Source organism: Triturus cristatus, chromosome 8 (genome assembly GCF_964204655.1).
Source record: "Triturus cristatus chromosome 8, aTriCri1.1, whole genome shotgun sequence".
Lineage (NCBI taxonomy): Eukaryota > Metazoa > Chordata > Amphibia > Caudata > Salamandridae > Triturus > Triturus cristatus.
In genome coordinates this window covers 25,122,868-25,137,334 of record NC_140591.1, presented here as the reverse complement: position 1 = coordinate 25,137,334, position 14,467 = coordinate 25,122,868, and the positions used below count along the sequence as shown (strand labels likewise).

Genomic DNA, 14,467 nt, shown 5'->3' with positions numbered 1-14,467 from the left:
TTGCGCATAGCAGCTTGTTCAACAGCAGTGAGAGTACGGACCAGCTTACGAGCACTAGCCTGCGTGTCCGCGCGGTGTGTGACGTAGTTAGGGCACGCGCGGACCAGCGGACAAGCAGCAGCGTGACAAGTGTTTGCGCGGTGAATGACGTTTGTGGGGCTCGTGCGGACCCGCGTGCTGAGCCCTAGCCTGAGGAGTGGTTGAGTGCGCGGCGTGGGAGGTGACGTTGGTACGAACCGGGTGGCTCACGACCCCATGGAAGGGAACAGTCTAGTCAGGTCGATCCTGCCACCGTCGCAGCCCCGGGCGGCGGTCTCAACTGGGGTGAGACGGCCCATCTAATATAAAGTGAGAGGTAGGGGCAGCTTCAAAGTGAGGAACGGCACGGGGTGGGGGGAAGGTGGACAGGCCATCTGCGGGGGCCGTGTGGAGAGAAGGTATCCCCCAGATGGAGGCACCGTGGAGGGTTGAAAGAGAGAGAGAGAGAGGGTATCCTCAGATGGAGGCACCACGGAGGGGCGGGAGAGAGAGAGAAAGAGGCTCCCCAGGGGGGTGCACCATGGAGGGGTGAGAGAGAGTATCCCAAGATGGAGGCACCATGGAGGTGCGGGAGAGAGAGAGGGCATTCCAGGTGGAGGCACCCTCAGAGGGATGGGAGAGAGAATACCGCAGGTGGAGGCACCCTGGGTGGGGCAGGAGAGAGAGAGAGAGGGCATCCCCAGGTGGAGGCACCCTGGGTGGGACAGGAGAGAGAGGGTATCCCAGGTGGAGACACGTTGGAGGGGCGGGAGAGAGGGCATCCCCTGGTGGGGTCACCCTTAAAGGGATGGGAGAGAGTTGGAGGCACCCACGGAGGGACGGGAGAGAGCGAGCGTACCACAGGTGGAGGCAATTTGCAGGGAACTTCGTAGGGTCAGGAGAGAGCGCTTCCACAAGGGGAAGGCACCTTTGAGGGGCGGGATAGATGGCATCCCCAGGTGGAGACTCCCTTGGAGGGGCGGAAGTGAGGACATCCCCAGGTGGCGACTCATTGGATGGGGGTAGAGAGGGTACCCCCAGTTGGAGGTGCCCTTGGTTGGGCGGTAGAGAGGGTACCCCCAGTTGGAGGTGCCCTTTAAGGGACGGTAGAGAGGGTATCCCCAGGTTGAGGGGCCCTTGGAGGGGCATTAGAGAGGTTATCCCCAGTTGGAGGTGACCTTGGAGGGGTGGTAGAGAGGGTATCCCCAGTTAGAGGCACCCTTGGAGGGGCGGTAGAGGGTATCCCCAGGTTGAGGTGCCCTTGGAGGGGCGGTAGAGAGGGAACCCCTAGTTAGAGGTGCCCATGGAGGGGCGGTAGAAAGGGTATCCCCAGGTGGAGGTTCCCTTTGAGGGGCGTAAGAGAGGGTTTCTGTTAAGGCCATCAAGGATCCACAAGAACCCACAGATAAAGATGAGTTAAGATCATTTGTGGGTGTGGGGGAATATTACGCCAAGTTTGTGAGCAACATTGCCGACAAAACTGAGCCATTAAGATCATTATTGAGAAAATGAAAAACTTTCATTTGGTGTAGTAGTCTGGTTCTAGCATTTAGACCAGAAATAACTGATCTTGCCAGTGCTGATATGTTGACGCCTTTCAATATTGAGCACAAGACCATCCTCAAAATCATTCAGAAAAGACAGTGGCCTTTGTCTCTCACTCTCTAACTGATTCTGAAAGAAATGGTTCAGTGATTGAGAGTGAGGCATCGGCTGCTTCATGGGCTGTGTAATGTTTCAAGACTTATGTATGGAGAATAAATGCAACATTATGTACAGATCACAAGCCTCTTCTGAAAGTGTTGCGACCTGGTGGTACTTACAGTGTGTCCACACAACTGGGCAGATTGGTGGGCAAATTACAATCTCACAGATATGTGGTTGAGTATATTCCAAGTTTTAATAATAGACAAGCCAATTGCCTATCGAGGCTGCCCTTACCAGGAGGCAGGGCAGATGAAGATGTGGATAGTAAAAAAGTAGCTAGTGTAGATGATGTGGTTTCAGAACACAAAGGTGCCATCTCTAAGGAAGAACGGTCGACGGTGATGGATGAAGACAAAGTGCAGGGTGAGGTAAAGCAATTTGTTTGGAAAGGTGAGGTCAGTGAAATCTGTGTGAGTGTGGAAGCCAGACCGTAGGTTAAAATTAGTGAGTGAGACATTATCCAGGGAGACTGTTTACTGATGAGAGGAAAACATTTCTGTCGACCTTGTATGTTAAGGAGAAGGGTGTGCAAACTTGCCTAAGAGGGACTTTTGGGTCAATCTCTAACAATCAAGCGTGTCAAGGAGAATTTTTGGTTGCCCAAAATGTATGAAGAGATCATTGAGTGAGAGTGTGGGTGCTCCGTGGGTAAAGATAAAAAAAGATTAAAAGTTGGAGGAGGTAAGGAACAACATATACAAGACCCGGGGTACCATGGTTAAAGTATGTCTAGATTATATTGCACCATTAAACTGTCTACCAAATAACACAAGGTATGCCATGGTGTTGGTGTATGTGGCCGCAAGGTTCATTGAAGTAGCGTTTGCAGGTGACATCAGCACAGCCAATACCATTAAGTTTTAAAGACATATCTTTTCAAGGGAAGGTACTGTAAATAGTATTCAAATGATTTCAAACAAAATTAGGAAGTTCTGGATACAGTGTGGGACCCAACACACTTGAACCTCACTGTATAACCCCCAAGGACATGATATTGAGGAAAGGGCAAATCACTTGGTGAAAGGTCTGAGTGAAATGGCTGTCAAAAGTAAATTGTACATATGGAAAACCATGGGGTTTGGGGGCATCATACTTGTGTCAGTAGGTACACCCGATGCATGCCTATAATCATGATGAGAGGAAGCGGAGGAGAAACTAAATTGGTTCCAGTGTGTTTGTAGAGTACCATGAGTGGTGAAAGTGGGCATGCAGTGTTGAGCGGTGAACAACGTGAGAGAAACTGGATGGAAGTTGGGGATTGGGTCTGGTGTAAGGTTTTCTGGTTGAGTGAGGGAATGTTCAGGTTCAGATTACCCTATCAAGTTAGTGAAATGAAATGAAAAGAAACTATGTCAAGCTGACTAATGGTTAGAAGTGGAATAGGAGGAGAGTTGCCTTGTTTGAGAAAAATAGGAACAGCACAACCATATATTTAGAATGAGGAGAGGAACATTGTAGTGGTCCGTTGTTGATGAGTGTTGCCGAAATTGTAAACGGTTTGCGAATAGTTGAAGTGAGAAGGACTGGTGGTAGTGTCAGAATGTGTGCGAGAGATGGGTCTATAGACATGAGAGGAGTATCCGGTGAATGCAGTGTGGAAGTAAGAGAAGCACAGGTGCATAGAGTGACACAGATTCCAGTCAGGTTGACTGACTGTGGTGAAGAGGAAGAAGTACCATTTTAGTTAATACAGCCTTGTGGATTAAACTATGATTTACTTCAATATTTCATTATGAAGTTCATTATATGTTAGTGTTTCTCACTTATACTTTGTTTATTTTTCCTTCTATAGAACTGATTTAGTCCTTTTAATTCCCTTTATTTTTATAATGACTTTCCTTTACACACAATCTTTGGTTATTTATACTGTTCGCTATTTTAAAAAAAACAAGGAAGAAAGGGGGTGGCTAGTAAGGGGTTGATGACATCATTGAAATGTACACAAATTGCACTGAGGTCATCGGATTTTGAAAGGCAGAGTCAGCTATTGATTGGTGAGGGAGGATGCCTTCTTATCTCCTTTGGTCATTTATCAAATAAAGACTACATTCTAATTGCCTTCATGGTGCGCTATATTTCCAACAGTTTACTGTACACTTGGAGTGTGACAAATGAAGAAAGTCCACAACCTGACGGAAAGGGGTGGACAGTAGGGATGGAAAAGATATGGGAGGTGGAGTAAAATAATGTGGTTTGGACAGCACAAAGTGTAGTGGGCTTGCTAAGGCAGAGGGACGATTAAAGAGTGTGGAAATGTAGGAATGTTAAGGTTTGGGACAGACTTAATGTCGGAACCTTCAGAGAAGAAAGACTAGTTTTTGTAGTGTGGCTAGTCCTCGGGTCCAAAACTCAAGATATTTAACCGTCGTGGCCCTCAGTACCTTCAGGGAGGCTCACAATCCCAATGTAGCTGCGTCTGTCCCAACCTTCCACGTCTTCTGTCATGCCCTTCCAGAACCGCACCCACTCTGTGAGAGTCTGCAACTATCGATACACCTTTGAGGTTTGTTGCTGCAGACCCCTCCTCCCCCCGGGCCAGCTGTGCCTGAGTACCCCGGTCCACCAACTTCCTCTGGTCCTCCTGCAACAACCCCAAGTCTACTAAATGTGTCTGCTCCAGTGATTTACTTATGGTGCTGATCTCCTCTAATATTGCACCTGTCTTATCTAGCGTGGTCTTTACAGTTGTCTGGGAGCATATCACCCTTCGTAGCTTTTCTGGGCTGTTTCGTCGAAGGAGTGGGTTTAGACATTGTGGCAACTTCCAATCGGCAGACGCCACTCCTCACCCTGAGGGGGGGGGGGGGGGGGGGGGGAGAGAGGGTCTGACTGAGCACAGTGTCAAGGCCACATAGCCTCTCGGTGCTAAGGAAGTGTTTTTATTGATGCAGCGGCCTGCTTGTAGCTGTGAAAGAGACTCCTGTCTTATGAGTCTCTCAACTGACGCACAAGCATCCGGTGCTCATGAGCAGTTGGAGCTCCGGGTGGTGCATGCTATGCTGACTGTGGACTATGTCAGGGCAGACAGGTTAGCCCACACACGAGGCTCATTTTGGAGCAGTATCACCCTGGGCTTGTAGCATGGGTGTGGAATTAATAAAATATCGATTTGTCCGTGGGGCAAATTGCTGTCCGTGGGGCAAGTTGCTTCATAAATCTACTTTGGCCTGTAACAAAATCCACTTGTCCCTTTTGTGCCATGTAATGCGACGACAAATTATAGCAGCAATCTCAATATATAAGAGTTCTGATATAGCCTCTCTAATTATGCCAGGGCTTATACCATTTTAGGGTTTAAATACTAGCAATTTTCTAATTTTGCCACATTTTCACAGATCTACATGCTGAAGGTAGTGGTAAGCAATAGTTCCAGGGTTGGATTGCCCTTTTGAGTCTATGCAAACCTACTAACTTGCATGTTTTAAGGGTTTTCACCAACTCATCTCTAATTGTTTCCCATACTGAGAAAAGTTGAAAATAGTGGCAGCCATAAAAATTCTTCTAGGACTGGAAAATGAGTGGGTGGAGAGAAAGTAAACTTGCAAACATTCAACAGATTTTAGCATGAGCAAATCTACACATGTACATTTGCTCATACTTAAATGCAGTTGACACATTTTTCTAGGAGTACTATTTCTTGGCCTACTTCTGTAAATTCTTGTGAATTTTCGAAAGCTGTGAATCTGCACTTTTTGCAAGGACGTATACCATGGGTGCCCTTTTAAGACTTTCATTAATAATTGAGCCACTAATTAGGTCTGGTGTTAACCATGACCTTTTGTGTTTATTACAATTCTGTCTCTGTCTCTCTCTGCATTGGCTGGCTTCACTGTGAGTGACAGCATTCTACTGTTTCACAAGGAGCATATCGGCACACAAAGTAGTTTTGTTCAGTGCCAGAAACTACTGTGGCATTGTGTGCTTTTTGAGAACAAAAACAAGTTTTGCTTTTGCCGATGTTTGTTTATAATGGTGAGGGCCTGCAGCTCCCACACCAATAAGGTTTTATGAAAACCATGCCAAAACAAGACACACATTGACAAAACCAAAAGTCTGACCACCAACATCAGACCTACTGGCTTTGCCAATGCTTGTTTATATTTTTTCCCCATCATCTTATTGAAACTGGTTACACTGATTTTCCATTATTAATATCTTTGGGAAATACTACCATACATAAATACATTTTACTAAATGATGCTGCAAAGAAATGGTACCTTAAATTTTACAGTAGTTAAGCAGTGTTTTTTCCTATATGCATTTTTTTGTGAACATTTTATTTTGAAAACAAAGAATCATCACTCTTGCTTTCAAGCTACTGCAAATATTTGCTTCGAACCAGAGAGCATTCTGGGAGCATTATACATAGCCTCATATTGCTAAACTTTGAAAACGTGTATACATTTTTATACTGGAACCGCTGTCAGTGCAGTTGGAGCTCACAACATTTACTTAGATAGAGCGCTCGCCCTAATAATAAAGGCTTTGCATTAATGAACCATAAATACAAGTTTGAACAGCTATAACACAAGAATGCAAATATTATCTTAACTGCAGACAACGCCCTTCCTGATCCATAATATCTACTGCAAACTGGCAGCCAAAGGGTTTGTGCTGCAGGGGGTTGGGCCTACTTGTCCCAAGGACACAATATACATGAAAATGTGTTTCCCTTGACCCCAAACAATATGTCCCGGGCGCTGGGCTATAGGAAGTCCACATCCCTGTTGTAGTTCCAGTCAAGTCAAAGTCAAAATAAGCTTTATTCGATTTTTGTGTAAAAATCATAAAAGCGTACAAAAACATAAAACAAATTAATTGACAAGTTAAAATCAAACACTTATAAATAAGTTATGAAATGTAAAGCAATCAGAAATTATGTAATGGTCTGCTAGTGTAAATAATACAGGAAATATAATAATCCTAAAGAAACAGCAGAAGTGATATGGGGAAACATGGATTCCTAAACCGAATAACAGCCCATGGGTCACTTGGCCTAGTTCAGCAAATAAAGTGGGGCAAGTCTGCAGAAACAAATGAGCTGGGTGACATTGTGCAGTTTTTAATTTCCTCAAGCTGGGTACTATTAAATTCACACATCCTTGTAAAATTTACAAAACAAGACAATGTGCATGGCGCTCTGGTTAGAAATGTTATCACAGGGAAATTTAAATAGGGCTTCAGACCAGTCATTTACATGGGGGAAGCTTACCAAACAATGGAAAATGTCTAATCTGAACAGAGTTATAACAACCTGTGATGGGTGTTGTTCACAAATGTTAGATATGGTGGCATGTCGAAGGTGATGAGCATCATTTAATTTTTACCACACTAGGTTTGAGAAGTTCAGATGTCAATCTTAAGTCTTCAAACAGTGATAAGCAGGCCTTTTTTAATTCCTTTCTATTGATACATGCTAATGAGTCTGGGAGATCGAACTATTCTGCATGTCCTAAGTTGATACACAATTTTTTGATATAATTCAACCAAAGGATTTCAGTAAGTGAGGCCAATCTTAGACAGTCTTTTATAACCTTGCCGTTTAAAACTGTATCGTTATTGGTCCAAATCTTATGCCAAAGACAAATTGTTTGGATTCTGGCTGTATCAGATAGAAAAGGGGCCCGAGTTCAGAGTGGCGAATAAATGTGGAACAGCTCATGAGTACTGAAAGGAGATATCTAAAAAAAACAGTTTCCCACCAGTTGGATATGGTGGGTATTGCTTTATCACTACATCCCCCCTCCCCAAACAGCACTGTTGACCGACGGTTTGTAGATGATTAACATTTTGTTCAGGGGCTTCTTGCCAAGTTTAGTCACAAAATTGGACAGAGCTGTTGTGGCTTTCATGAAGGAAAGCTTTCTAGTGTTGATTGCGTGTTTCCATGATCTATGCTTCTCGAACAAAACACCCAAATAGGAAAATGAGGGAGTAAATTAATCTATGTACCACCAGTGATGAGATCCCGACACTTCGCCAATCTTTTGCCACATTTCACGATGTAAGTTTCTCTTAGATTAATTAATACAAAAAGAACAATTGATGGACAGAATGCAGAACAATGTCATGCATTCACCCCAGTACAGAGATCTGGGCCTGAATCCATCTTTTTTTTGCTCCCCATTTCATTCTAGTTTGAACCCAGCCATGTGCAAATCAGTCTTGACCCTGCTCCCTATGGTAACAGCTCAACCTGAACTGCCAGGCCAGGCCCTCCTCTGGATTGGAAACGAGCATCCTAGGACTGTTTTCGGTGTTTCACCCCTCATCATCCAGGCTAGCTTGACACCAGTGGCATGGAGAGCAAGGGTCCCACGTCTGGGCATACCCGTCCCACTCGGGGTGACAAATGCAAAAAGAAAAATTGATGGACAGAATGCAGAACAATGTCATACATTCACCCCAATACAGATATCTGGGCCTGAATCCATCTTTTTTTTGCTCCCCATTCCATTCCAGTTTGAACCCAGCCATATGCAAATCAGTCTTTACCCTGTTCCCTATGGGAACAGCCCAGCCCGAACTGCCAGGCCACTTCCTCTCTGGACTGGAAACAAGCATCCTAGGACCGGTTTCGGGGTTTCACCCCTCTTCAGCCAGGCTATCTTGACTCCAGTAGTATGGAGTGCACAGGACCCACGTCTGGGCATACCTGTCCCACTCGGGGTGACAAATGCAGAGAGAACAATTAATGGACCGAATGCAGAACAATGTCATACATTCACCCCAGTACAGCGATCTGGGCCTAAAAGCATTGTTCCAGTCCCAGGAAGACCTGGTTTGTCAGTGCAAGCTGGACTGTTCCCATGAGGCACAGGGTCAGGACTGATTTGCATGTAGCTGGGTCTGGACTTGGGTGTCAAAGTGAGCTAAAGAAATTGTATTGTAATTGCATTTATATAGCGCTTACTACCCCTGACGAGGCGTCGAAGCGCTTTTTCGGCGAGTAGCGAGCTACTCCGGGACCCATAGAGGATTAGTGTTGAATTAGTGAAACACGCAAGTACATTTTGGTGGATAGGTTAGTCAGTTATTTGGATTCGGAAGGATAGCAGAAGAATGGAAGAGGGAAAAAAAGGTTTGTATTTATATAGGGCTTGTTACCTCTGATGGGGTGTTGAAGAACGCTACTCTGGAAACCCATAAAGTATTAATGCTGAATTAGTTTGGTGAAATAAGAAAGTAATTTGAGTGGTGAATATTAGTCAGTTATTTGGAGTGAGAAGGGTAGCGGAGGGATAAAAGGGAAGAAAGGTTTGCATTCATGTAGCACCTGTTACACTTGATGGGTGTTGAAGCGATTTTCTGTCAAGTAGGACGCTACTCCGGAACTCATAAAGGATTAGTGTTGAAAATTAGTATAGTGAAGTATGAAGTCATTTGAGTGGTGGATTTGGATAGAGAAGGGTAGGTTGCGGGATAGAAGAGGGAAAGAGGTTTGTATTAATATAGCGCTTGCTACCCCTGGATGGATTCAACCCAGATATCCATGACTGGGGGTGAGTGTCTGAAAAGTTTCAGTGCTCCTTCCATCATCTCCTTGTGTTTGCTTTGTTCGCCCTAAGTTGGCAGGGTATGCCCAGACGTGGGTCCCTTGCTCACTTTGCCACTGGATTCAAGCTAGCCTGGCTGATGAGTGGTGTTGCCCCAAAACTGGTGCCAGGATGCTTTTTTCCGGTCCAGGGAAGACCTGGCTTGGCAGTTCTGGCTGGATTGTTCCCATGAGGAAGAGGGTCAAGACTGATTTGCATATAGCTGGGTCTGAAATGGGGTGGCAAAGTGAGCTAAAGAAAGATGATGGATTGAATGCAGATGTGTGACTGGGGGTGAGTGTCTGAAAAGTTTCAGTGCTCCGTCCATCATCTCCTTGTGTTTGCTTTGTTTGCCCTAAGTTCGCAGAGAATGCCCAGACGTGGGTCCCTTGCTCACTTTGCCTCTGGATTCAAGCTAGCCTGGCTGATGAGGGGTGTTACACCAAAACCGGTCCAAGGATACTTGTTTTTGGTTCAAGGAAGACCTGGCTTGGCAGTTCGGGCTGGACTGTTCCCATGAGGCACAGGGTCAAGACTGATTTGCATATAGCTGGATCTGAACTGGTGTGGCAAAGTGAGCTAAAGAAAGATGATGGATTCAACCCAGATCTGTGACTGGGTGTGAGTGTCTGAAAAGTTTCAGCACTCCGTCCATCATCTCCTTGTGTTTGTTTAGATTAACTAATAGACGGAGATAATTGACCAAGCAGGTGAGTAGTCTTGTAAACTTAGGGGAGTACGGGCCATGAGCACAGTATCGGCCGTATAGTTCCTGTCACTTGTGCTACTTGTAGCCCTTAAGCAAGTTGAAAAAGCAGAACCCCTGGGCTCCAGCACCTAGATCAGGGTCGGATGTTGTGGTGAGACTGCTTGTTTGTTTGTTCATTCGCTGATATACCTTTCACTTCACAATGGTTTCCTGCCCCACGGTGTAACTCCTCCCCTGCCAATCTCCGCTGGACAGCCCCAACCACTGTCCTCTGGGGACACACTAAGTCCGCTTTTTCTGAAATATTCACAGGGTTGGGGGAGGCAGGGGGAAGGCACCCACAACGATCCATATGCCCGAACAAGTCTAGGGCCACAGCACTTCCCTTTTAGTATCACACACATCTGAAAGAGTTGGGGAAATCAAAGCAGCACTAATCAGGGCCAGACGAGTTTCAGTTCCTGGACCACAAGGAGCCCCATCTTCTCTCCCTTAAACATCTTCCTCCAGCTAATGTTGTAGACCAGGATCTGCTACATTGTTTTGAGCTGTGTTATATAAATGTTTTAGGTCATTCCTTTATTTATCAGTAGAGGATTACTTGGTGATGTCAATGGATTGAGCTGTGTCACTGCACTCACAGGATGTGAGGTCAGAGGGTGTGCCCCCTGACTATCGAATCAACAGTATTGATGGGACGAAATATGAGGACAGAATATTGTAATTAAATACTGACCGGTAAATAAGTCCAGATTTGTTTATACCCAACTTACCCTATATGTACCTGCTCTGTACATATCTCTTCAAGGTACGTGGATGGTGGAGTTAGGCATAGTAAATCTATACTTCCCTATATGCACTTTCCTTCCAGTGGTGTGTCTGGCGATAGTATGCCACAATATTGTTGGTGTCGATACTCCTAGTATAATCATACCAGAGGAGGCGTGCTTTGAAATGATTTCTCAGGTGAATGTTCAAGCACATTAGTTACACGTGGTACTCCGGGTCAGCAATTAGTGACTTCTTGTTGAAGGTTGATGTTGGCCTGCACTCCACACACAAGATCAAACAGGTTGGCAGAGGACCTGAGGTCTGTGGCATCTTGTTGGAAGATGATTTTAGAACTTAGTCTGCACAGACAGACACTCATGGTGCTGTATCGTTTTTGTCCTTTTTCAGATGCCTGGGGCCACTGATGAGTTTGTCAGAGTCAGGAAGAGAGACCTGGATAGACTGACAACTGAGGTTATGCAGATGCGTGACTTCCTTCCGAGGATTCTAAATGGAGATATCTTAGAGAGCTTTCAGAAGCTGGAGCTTGTTGAAGCAAGTTAGTGTCTCAATCATTTTTCTTCTCCTTTAATAAATGCCTTTTTTTACATTATAGATCTTTAGTGATTTGTTTACTTTGCTAAAACCGGAACTGTCTGTCTTTAGAAAAGCCGCAGTCTATGGAAAGGTTATCAAATGGTCTTTGTAAATGTTTAAAAACATCCTTTGGACACTAGGAATGAATGATCAATAGTGAACTTACGCTCTATCCTTATACACACCTATTCCGGTCATACTCAGGTCAGGAATCGCTCTCTCCGTTCCGTTTGATATCCATATTTTATAGATTTGCGCTTCTTTTGAATTGTCTTAGGATTGGCTTCGCTCTTGCTTCCAGCATAGCAGTCATGTTTTCTTGTTCCTTTACATTGCAAATATGGTGCACTACTAGAACAACACGTTTTGTGTATTGACCCACAAAAATATTGAATGCAGAATGTTAACTACCTGTAAATCGTCAAGCGTATCTTACAAATAACCACTTATCTTGGTGATATAGTGGTAGTACATATCCTGCTGTGTTTCGAGGGGGATGTTTGTGCCCTCAAAAACCTGCCATAACAACGGTAGAGACATGTGTTAATCAAAAGGAAACATCAAGGACTCACTAGTGATTACGATAAACCCCATTATGGCGCCCCTCACTTATTACGCAGTCAGGTGTTGAGTGGAAAAGTGTTCATTTATCATGATAGCAAGTCATAAAGGTGTTGTGAGGCTCTAGTGAAGGTTTAAAAGAAACGTTCCACAAGTGTAAGGATCAGTGGTTCTGTTCCGCAGGAGCGCCAGGAATCCTGAAGAGAAGTCCTCTGTCGTCCCCCACGCCCCTTCTGCTCTATCAGACTCTAGAGCCAGGAAGGACGCTAGGGAAAACAGGGAAACAAAACAAGGGTAGGCGGGGGAAAAAGGCAGATCGTACGGTGGACCACTTCTAGGTAACAGGCAGAACTTCACAGCTGTAAGACAAAGACACTTCGTTAATGTGCATTAATATCCCCTTTTCCGGTCTAACCTTGTGTGAGTGAAGATACACCTACCACGCTGTTTTTGACTTAGGGAATTCTCAGCATGTATCTTATTGTAGACGTCCAGACCCCTATGTGAATACACAATGATTACAACCAATGTTCACTACGTTCCTGAACCATCAATCTATAACTGTGATGGTGGCGCTTACCCCTATCTTCTGATGAGTGTGAATAGGCGGAATGCTAGTCTCTTTGTGTGTCCACAGATAATCTGAGGTGAGTATGACAACGAAAAGCTGCAGGGAATATGGATGAAAAAGAATATAAGGAATGTGCGTGAACAACTATCTCCCGAATATTCCCCTGCAATGACTGAAGGTTACCGTGTTATTTATGAAGCACCACTGTAACCTATGGCACAACCCCAAAGGTCCACGCTAGTTTCTCCTGCCTAATGTGGGGGGTAAGGAAATGCGAACGGAACTGAAGAGTTTCAAATAAACAATATAACTCTGGCCAGAAGAGTCAGGGAGAATCCTTAACCGCAGGATTCGAGTAAACCAAGCACAAAAATACCAAAACAAGGAGCTAAACAAAGAACCGCCCCGTGAGTAGCACCAAGCTACCAACACCGAGGCCTTACTTGACAGAGGCTTCTGAACCGTGGGCGACTGCAGCAGGGCAAATGGACCAGAGGGTTGTCCCCCAACAACTCCGGGAAATACAAACACTGCCGCACAAGGAACAACACGGCTCGTACAGTCCGCGAAACCACGACCTCTGAACCGGAAACAGGAAACTCTATCAAACAGGAAGTCAGGCAATACAACGACGAGACGGAAACGGGCTAACAACTAGAACGCTAAGCAGCGTTAGAAGCCCTCAATGCTCCTTAAATACCTTCTGCGTCTCCAGGCATGACCGCGGGGCATGACAACAAGCTGTTTTTTTAAAACAATTCTTGGGTGATGATTTCAGTAAAACAAAGTTTGGTTTTGTATAATCTAATGCAGAGCATCCTTTCGCTGTAAGCAGTTTATATCATTTAGAGTAGGCATGCAGAGCTAAGTGCTTCTGCTGAGAATCAGAGCCTGGAGGTACACCCCTCTTACAGAAATGAAAACCGGATTAGAAGGCAGGATGCGGGAAGGGTGAGACTTGGAGGAGACAGCTTCATCACACACCCAACTCAGGATGTGCGGTGTCTGTGGAGGGAGGGGCAGTGGAAGGAATATTGGGATGAGATGCCCTAGGTAATTTTTTTGGGATGATGTGCGACACATGCATATAGATTCTTATACACCAAACATTGATGTTTCGTTCCCTTTGTGTATTTTTTCAGTAGTGATCTACTTGTCTCAGTGTTGAACTCTAACCAGTTCAGATTCCCAGAGACCCATGCCTGTAATCACGAAGGCTCGGTCTAGAATTCGTAAATTAAGCAATTTTCATCCAGAACATTCCACACGTTTACTATTTACTGCTCTTCCCTTTTTGCTGCACTAGCATAGTTCCTCTAATGGCCTAACTGGGTCTTCATTCGGTGAATAAAAATCACTGAGCTCTGAAGAGCACCGCAAGGGTCATTTATGCCCATCACCAAAACATGTTCCACAGGGACCTCTCTGCAATTTCAACACTCTTACAACCAATCACCTAGTGCCTCACCGGTGATGTGAAGTGCTATAAGAATGTAAACGCAAAACAACACAATTGTGTGTACATTGTCTCCAGTTTTGGTAGCCATGTGTCTCTTCCTTTTTACATAATTTTGAATTATTACCTATTATGTCAGAAAGGAAGTTGCTATTTTCATAGTTATCATAAATGTATAGAGTATTTTCGAAAACCCTTTATAGATAAATAACGAAATAAAGGCTGTGCAAGTGACACGCCACACCAGAACCCAGAGCAATCCGCAAATTAAATGACAGACCATGCAAGTTTTGCCCTTCATGGTGTTCATTCAGAGACTTGTTTTTCGAGTCACACAACTGTCATGGTGTTGGTTTTTCTGCCTGATAGATTATGTCTAGGTTTGGCAATCTTGACTCTCATGTTATAGCGAGTAGGTGTCAAAGTTTACAGGGCGTAAGAGCAGGATTGGTAGAGCGGACTTAGATGCTTCTACCCTACTAATGAATTTGGAAATGTCTTGGTCACCAGTTCAAGCATTATATCCTTGGTAAGTCTAAGGG

The 14,467-nt window shown here is 44.8% G+C and overlaps 1 protein-coding gene across 1 annotated transcript in view; it reads left to right on the top strand.

Moving 5' to 3' along the window:
* The first annotated feature begins 236 nt into the window (after window positions 1–236).
* HSF2BP (heat shock transcription factor 2 binding protein) overlaps window positions 237–14,467 on the top strand; it is a 424,586-nt gene continuing 410,355 nt past the window's right edge. Inside the window, exons 1-2 of the mRNA XM_085620777.1 lie at window positions 237–355; window positions 11,149–11,299. Coding sequence (XP_085476903.1) covers window positions 11,149–11,299 — 151 coding nt within the window. The 5' untranslated portion in view covers window positions 237–355. The remainder of the gene's footprint in view (window positions 356–11,148; window positions 11,300–14,467) is intronic.